The sequence below is a fragment of the Mustelus asterias genome, chromosome 17 (assembly GCF_964213995.1).
Source record: "Mustelus asterias chromosome 17, sMusAst1.hap1.1, whole genome shotgun sequence".
Lineage (NCBI taxonomy): Eukaryota > Metazoa > Chordata > Chondrichthyes > Carcharhiniformes > Triakidae > Mustelus > Mustelus asterias.
The window spans coordinates 52,884,608-52,892,342 of NC_135817.1; the positions used below are offsets into that span (position 1 = coordinate 52,884,608).

A 7,735-nucleotide genomic window follows, 5' to 3' on the forward strand; every position below is an offset into this window, starting at 1 on the left:
CACCCTGTGTGAGCAACCTTTAATATTTAATGATAGATTAAAATGCAGGGCCTATTGGGAATTTTTAATAGTGAACTAGAATATGGAAGGTGTTACCTAACTTGAGTCAACGTGTGCAAACTGAATGCTTAACAGCAAATTAGAATAATACATATTCTGTATAGTCCAAATTCTTATTTGGTATTGAAAACTAAAATCTTCCTCTCTGGGACAAGGATGATCTTGATGTGTGGTTTTAACTGCAGTATTTCAAAACTGGAAAGTTGCCTTCATTTTTATAATAAACCTAGTGGCTTACACTTTCCCATTGAACAACATGTCCTGATATAACTTGGGTTATATTCTGATTGATGTTTTTGCTGTACAGTTGAAAATCCTGGAGTTGCAGCTCAAAGTTAGCCAGGTGGAAAAACTTGTTCAAAAGTTCCAACCTCCATTCCAGATTGAATGTGTCTGTGATTATGTTTCCAATGTTTCAAAGAATGTTATCATTTCTAACTCGTTTTGTGTTTTTTTTTCTAGTTGCTACTCTTCACTCAAAGGCCTGTGCATCAGCGTCTCTCTTCTACTTCTTATTTGTCTACCCGTTTATAGTCTTCATAGTTCTGATCAGTGTTGGACTTTATTTTTTCCTAAGGCCAAAGAAACCGCAGAAAATCCCTAATGAAAAGAGTCTTTGGACACCAATCGAAACATTCATTGATGATCCTAAGGGTGAATAAGAAGACAATGTAATATATAGTTCCTTATTTTTGTAACTCACTGTTGTTGCTATAGGAACTGTCACAAATAGCAGCAAAACATCACTTGCGGTTAAGAACATGTTCACATTGTTTCCCAGCCAAACAAAATGTTAAAACAAAAATTTGAGGGCCTTGACTCAATTTTGCAGAGTGATGATCATTTTCTTTTAAATTAGCATTCGTGAACCTTGACTAGGAAGAAACTTGTAGCTACGTTATTCACTGGATACCACAAATAGTGGAACGCTCAGCTTCTCTGCTGGTTCAAACAGCCCAACTGTTGCTTTGCTTCTTATGTTTGCCAGCATTTAATTTTTGCGCACGTCCTTCTTCCCAGTACCTTACAGTTCCAAAATTGAAACCTCAAATGTACAAATAACTTTCCACAACCAATTTTGTTTCCCAATCCTTTCTGTGTTTTGAAATCCTTTGCCTATCGATGCTGAACCAAATTGCTCAATCAGCAGAGAACTAAGTTGCTGGATATTATTCAGCATTTACAAGATGCATGGTCAGACCACATCATTTGGTACAGTGGTCAGTTTTGTTACTGGGATACAAAGCAATCATTCAAATCCTGGAGGTCGTGCGAAGAAGGGCCACAAAGCTGATGCACAGGAGACGGAATTAACTTTTATAGTTCAGTCTTGAAGGAGGTGGCTGAAAGGGGTCCTCACTTAAGTGTGTAAGACAGTAAAATGTATGCTAAAAGTGCTGACAAATTTGGGATGGAACATAGGAGGTCATTGCAAAGAACGGTCAACACTTGCAATGAAATCTCGGATAGAGTAAATGCTAGTCAAATGCTGGGGCAAGGAATGATGGTAGCAGGGATCTGGATGGAATACTGGAGATGGGTGAAAATGGCCTTCACGTTTTGTGTGCATCTTGTGATGTCAGACAGAAAGATGATTGTGTTGGCGGATAGAAGACAGGCAAGTTTAATTTGTTTGTTTCTGAAACATCAGATTGGGATATGACTGGAGTGGGGATTATTTTCTATATGCATTGCGCTAAAGGCCTTACATGTGTTGTGGTGAGGGCAAGGCCATTCAGCAATCCTTGGAAATTGTAGTTTAATTATGTGGCAAATATTCTGGGACCAGGAATAGCCTTTACTGAGACAGTATTATGTGTGACAGTTTGTATATTTGTGCAGTTGGAGTCAGAGTGTTTATGCGCTCTGATGACATTTATCTCACCACGCATAAAGAAGTAGGTTTTTTTTATAAATCTTATTTTAGGTGTATATGGTGGAATGAATGGGCCATTCAGAATCTTCAATTTATTTCAAGATTTTGATTGGATATATCAAAGGGTTTTCTGAATAAGCTTTTTCTTATTTTCATTGTTTTGAATACCTTATTAGCCTTTTTTTTGTCATTTGTACAAGTAGGGAATGTGTGTGTAAAATAAAATATTGTGCACAGAATTACCAGCCCTTTAACTAAAGTTGAACCAGTTACAAGAGTACAGTGAAACAAGAAACAAAATTAACAAAGGAGGATAGGAAAGGGGCTTTCTCACAGCTTTCACAGTAGCCCAGGAGCAGTAAGGTTACAGAATTCGCTGCCAGTTGCCATTTCACTGGAAAATCAATGATGGGGAGTTGCTTTTAAAGTGCTCAAAATGTACTATGTCAGCTATAAATTACTCTTAGATGAAAGAAGGCATGCCAAGTAGCTAGGCTGGTATTAAAATTCAACTGTCTGGAGGCCCATCATGTTACTAACTCTGTGTGGGCATGGCATAGACTGAGGACCACTGTCTGTTCAGGCTGCAGGCTGGCAGAGAGACAGTTTCAAAGATACACCATCTGCTAGAAGACATCGACAGCTAATCTGTATAATGAATGGCATTGAAGATCACTAACACCGTTAATGTTTTTATGGTCACCCCTTTCCAGGCTAGCACCAGAACCATCTGTAGTTTCTCATGATTCCTACTACAGACAATTGATGAGAACAGGATTAGACATAGATTTGATCAGTTAGTCCTCTGACACGTGCTGTCCAAATTCATACGTACTGAATTTTTAAAAAAATCTTTCATGAGGTGTGGTTTTTTTGCTCATTCCTAATTACCCTTGCACTGAGTGACTTCCCACTTCAGAGGGCAGTTAAGTGTCAACCACATTGCTGCGGATCTGGAGTCACATAGAGACTAGACCGGGTAAGAAAGTCAGATTTCCTTCCCTAAAGGATGTTAGTGAACCAGATGGATTTTTATGACAATCAATAATAGTTTAATGGACACTATTACTGAGATTAGCTTTCAATTTCAGATTTTATTGATTGGATTCACATTTGGGACTTGGACCTGCATCCCCAGAGCATTAACCCGGGCCTTTGGGTCAGTAGTCCATTGACATTACCACAATCAATTACCACTAAGTCAGTTAGGTATTGGGAGAGCTGCAGTGTTTATGAAATCTTTGGGTAGATTTTAAATTGACCCAAATTATGGGCATGGAGCTTCATTCGCACATCCCACCTGGCACTTTTTGACCTTCACAGCAAGCAAGAAAGACCTCACTTTTAAAAATGGGCAGAGGCTGAATGACACATGCTCCTTTTTGTAGGTGGCCTTACCAATGGTCTTTCAGGAGATTGTCGAAAGCTGCTCACCAAACTATCCGGGAAATGTTTAATCTCCATTTTGTGAGATTTCCTGGGTTCTCTCACACAAAACAAATTCTGGATTGTTGCCAGCCCATTCAAGGCCTCTTATCCACCCACCAGCCTCTGAGTGGCAGTGTAGAAGCTGGTCAGTTTCCTGTCCCTTCTGAACTGCTGAGTTGAAACAGGGTTTTATACATGTGGTACCTGCAGCGCACCAACTGATTGCACAAAAAGAGGCATGTGTGTCAAAGTGTGGCCTTTTGCCAGTAGTTAAAATTAACCCTTGTAAGTCTGCAAAAGTCATTGTTGTCAGAAGAAATAGAGAGGGAAAAAAAATAATTACTGCCATGGTGGAATTAAGCTGTATTAAATAATCTCCTGCTATTATTATTTTTGTCTGGCTTCATGTGTGTAAAATCAGATTTTTAAAAATCTATATTATATATAGATATAGCGAAACCACTTTACTCTGACAAGTTAACTTCTAATGGAAAGCTTTCCATTCTGTATGTCTTTTAATTTAAAATTTACAAATCTTCTTTGTGTTTTCTAAGAAAAATGCTGAAAATTGTATCCTACAAAGAAATAAAGTAAAAATAAGATGGTATTTGATTATTGTCACTGACTTTGGAGAGGATGGCTTTACATTACCTGAAGGAAGGCAAGTGAGAAGGGGCATATATTAAGGAACATTCTCAATGGAACATCATTCCAATTTAGACTCTCAGATCAGCTACTTTTATGTGAAATGTGCCTAATTATATTATGATAGAATGACTATGATGGAGTACCTGAGTGCTACATCCAGGCTGAAATGCTGCAGTGCCAGCACCTATTGTCAAATCCCTTAAACACAGCGTAGACTGCAAATTACAACTCCAAAGCATCACTGCTTTCAGTGTTATAGGAGCCACAATGGGGTGTTTGCTCGCAGCAACTTGACCCAGGCCGATCACCAACGGTGATGGTGAGACCAGCCTGTGCCTGCACCAGAAGCATGTGGAGTGGGCAGACTGTGATGTCAATCAGTCTATTACTCATTTTATGCCTGACCTGCCATTTTGGGCCTGACTCTGAAACACGTACAAACAAATTAGCATTACTGACTCTGAAACGTGCACGCGCGCGCACACACACACACACACACACACACACATGAGCATCTGTTCAAATCCATAAGCATTACCCCACATGGCATCAGCGTGGGATTTTCTGGTGATGTGGTTTAGAACATGAGGTGAGATGGTTACACCATCTGCAGCTTGTAATCTATACCAGATTATAGCTGGGGGCATAGTGGGATTTGAGAGAGTGCGTAAGGCAGGAACATACTTCCATCTCAGCTGGTTGCAGCGATGCCTGTTGAAAGAGCTTCAGTGACCACCCAGCACTGTAGTCAGAGCCTCCAGCCCAGACTCCTTGCAATGACCTCAGATTCCCTTATGTCTCATGGCCCCTTGAAGAAAAATACCTTCCCTCCCCCCTTCTGCCTCCTTCACTAAGGCCAGCAGTGCAATGGAAATGATGGGTCTCGGTAGCTTCTTCTCCGGTTTGTTGTCCCGTTATTCTCTCTTTCGTTTGAGAAACACTCTCAGGTCTAATTCCAAAACCCGCTGCATCCAAAATGCACCTCTTCTCTAACAGGCAATGGTTGGCTTTAAAGCTAATCTCATCATAAAATCCCTACAATGCAGAAGGAGGCCATTCAGCCCATCGAATCTGCACCAACTCCTCAACAGAGCATCTTACCCAGGCTTTATCCCCATAACTTAATTTATTCCAATAATCCCCCTAACCTACACATCTTGGAACACTAAGGGCAAATTTAGCATGATCAATCCACATAACCTGCATATCTTGGACTGTGGGAGGAAACCGGAGCATTTGAAGGAAACCCACGGGGACATGGGGAGAACATGCAAACTCCACACAGACACCCGTGGCTGGAATTGAACCCAGGTCCCTGGTGCTGTGAGGCAGCAGTGCTAACCACTGTGCTACATTTCTTAAAACTAACCTGTGCTCATGCTAGTATTGCACAAACGTGGGCATCCCGCTAATGCATGTAACATTAGATGGCATAACGCAAACATGGAGAGGAGCAGGCAGCATATAGTTTGCATGCTGTCTGCATCCCCCTGGTCAAAAGGTGCAATTACGTGCTGCAATAAATGGATCATATCCAATTTTCAGCAGACAATGTTTTATTAACCAATGGAAGCAGTTAAAAAATACTTCACAATGTTCCCTTCATGTTCATGTTCTCTAAGTACTGTAAAAATAAATTGACAGATTTCCAGCCGTACATTTAAAGAGCAGTAAAGGGGGCAGCATTAGCCCAACTCCCAATTCCAGTTCAGAACGACCTCTGACTCTTATATATTCAGTGGTGATCTAAATAGCATCTGCACACAAATTGGCCATTTCTATATTCTAATCTGTTAAATACCACAGGATGAAAATAACCAATGAGAAAGAAAAGGCACAATTTATATCAATTGCAATCCCTTCTATCCACGGAGAGAGAAACTGACCCGTTATGTTCTCTGCGTTTTGGTTTGGTATTGTATTTTAACTTGTGCAGAAAACCTCTTCCTTCGTGTTGTTAGATTTAGTCTGAAATCATGCAGTTGCTAGTTGCGGTATAGTTGGTGTAACCGACATCTGCCGTTTTGAGTTCTTCAGCTGAACAGAAATGAGATCACACAACCTCTTATTCAGGCCATCGGGTTTTTTCAGAAGTGTTTGTGGTTTTTAATCATGACCATAACACTGAACAGAAGCTTCAGGCAGCATGCAACAAGAAGCGTGATTAATACATTTATCACCGGGGTATATCATCTGATGACCTGGGCAAGATATAACATGAGAACAGCGTAACATAATGACAAATCAAACACACATCCGTTTCAAAAGCAAAGATTGCATTTCAATAGGGCAATATGACACTAGCTTTTGGGGCGGCACGGTAGCACAGTGGTTAGCACTGCTGCTTCACAGCTCCAGGGACCTGGGTTCGATTCCCGGCTCGGGTCCCTGTCTTTGTGGAGTCTGCACATTCTCCTCGTGTCTGCGTGGGTTTCCTCCGGGTGCTCCGGTTTCCTCCCACAGTCCAAAGATGTGCGGGTTAGGTTGATTGGCCATGGTAAAAAAATTGCCCCTTAGTGTCCTGAGATGCGTAGGTTAGAGGGATTAGTGGGTAAAATATGTAGGGATATGGGGGTAGGGCCTGGGTGGGATTGTGGTCGGTGCAGACTCGATGGGCCAAATGGCCTCTTTCTGTACTGTAGGGTTTCCATGATTCTTTTTGGCCAGGAAATCCCGACAGTGTTAATTCGAGGGGCCATGTAGGTATTTACAAGTTCATTGGTTTTTTTCACATTTTAGGCTGTTAGTTTTCTAATCCAGAGAAGTCAAGTTTGATAACTGAGAAGATTATTTGTTGGTGTTGCATTGTTTTTGGACGCCTTCTATGGGAGACAAATTGACTACCACCATATGTGGTCTGGGGGGGGAACAGGAACAAGGAATGAAGGAAGTAAGAGTAACCACAATAAGAAGGAAGAGCAGAAGGATACCTCAAGAGCAGACTTTGGGCCCGATTTTACCAAAACTTCGCGTCCGTTTTCGGGCGCAAAATTGCGGTAAAGTCGGGCATCGGGCCTAAAACGTGATCTGCACCCGACTTCAAGCAGATCGCTCCTTTACCGGCAGCCGATCCCGGTGCAGGCCCAGTCCGCGCCCCGACCAGACGGCGCGACGATTTAAATGCATTAGCATGCATTTAAATCGAATGAATGAACCGCGCGCCCAACCTTACCTCCGAACGCCACTTTACCGTCTTCTGGCCCGTTCCGGATCCACGCTGTAAGCGACCTGCAGAATAAAAATCCGAAATGGAGTTCTATTCTGCAGGGGAACCTCCGAAGCGCATACTCCTCGACCATCCTTCGCAGACCCCCCACCACTAACCACCCCAGCAGCCCCCCCCCCTTGGAATCAGACCCCCCTGGCAGGCAGGCCCCCCTCGGCAGAGCACACCCCCGACCTACCTCGATTGCTTGTCTCCGTCCACCATCCTTCCGACCTGCAGTCCGTTGAGATCCTGCAGCGCCTTCCTCTGCCTTTCCCTGATGGATCTCTGGTTGGGGAGGATGGGGGGGGGGGGTACCCAGATCACCCTCTGGAGGGGAGGTGGGATGAGAGGGGGAGTGACGTGTCATCCTCGGAGGGGGGGGGGGGGGTGGTTCCGTGCCAGTCTGCGGCCAATCGGTGGGGAGGGAGGAGGCAGGGGGTTCCGGCGGACGGATTCGTTCCTCCGATGGGGAGGAGGATCGGCCGCAGACTGGCACGGATCCCACCCCGCCCAGA

The 7,735-nt window shown here is 43.2% G+C and overlaps 1 protein-coding gene across 1 annotated transcript in view; it reads left to right on the top strand.

Annotated features, from left to right (window-relative positions):
* Positions 1 to 3,971, top strand: part of LOC144506481 (immunoglobulin superfamily member 3-like) — a 48,239-nt gene extending 44,268 nt beyond the window's left edge. Inside the window, exon 9 of the mRNA XM_078232660.1 lies at positions 523 to 3,971. Within this exon, the coding sequence (XP_078088786.1) occupies positions 523 to 722 (200 nt within the window). The 3' untranslated portion in view covers positions 723 to 3,971. The remainder of the gene's footprint in view (positions 1 to 522) is intronic.
* The last annotated feature ends 3,764 nt before the right edge of the window (positions 3,972 to 7,735 follow it).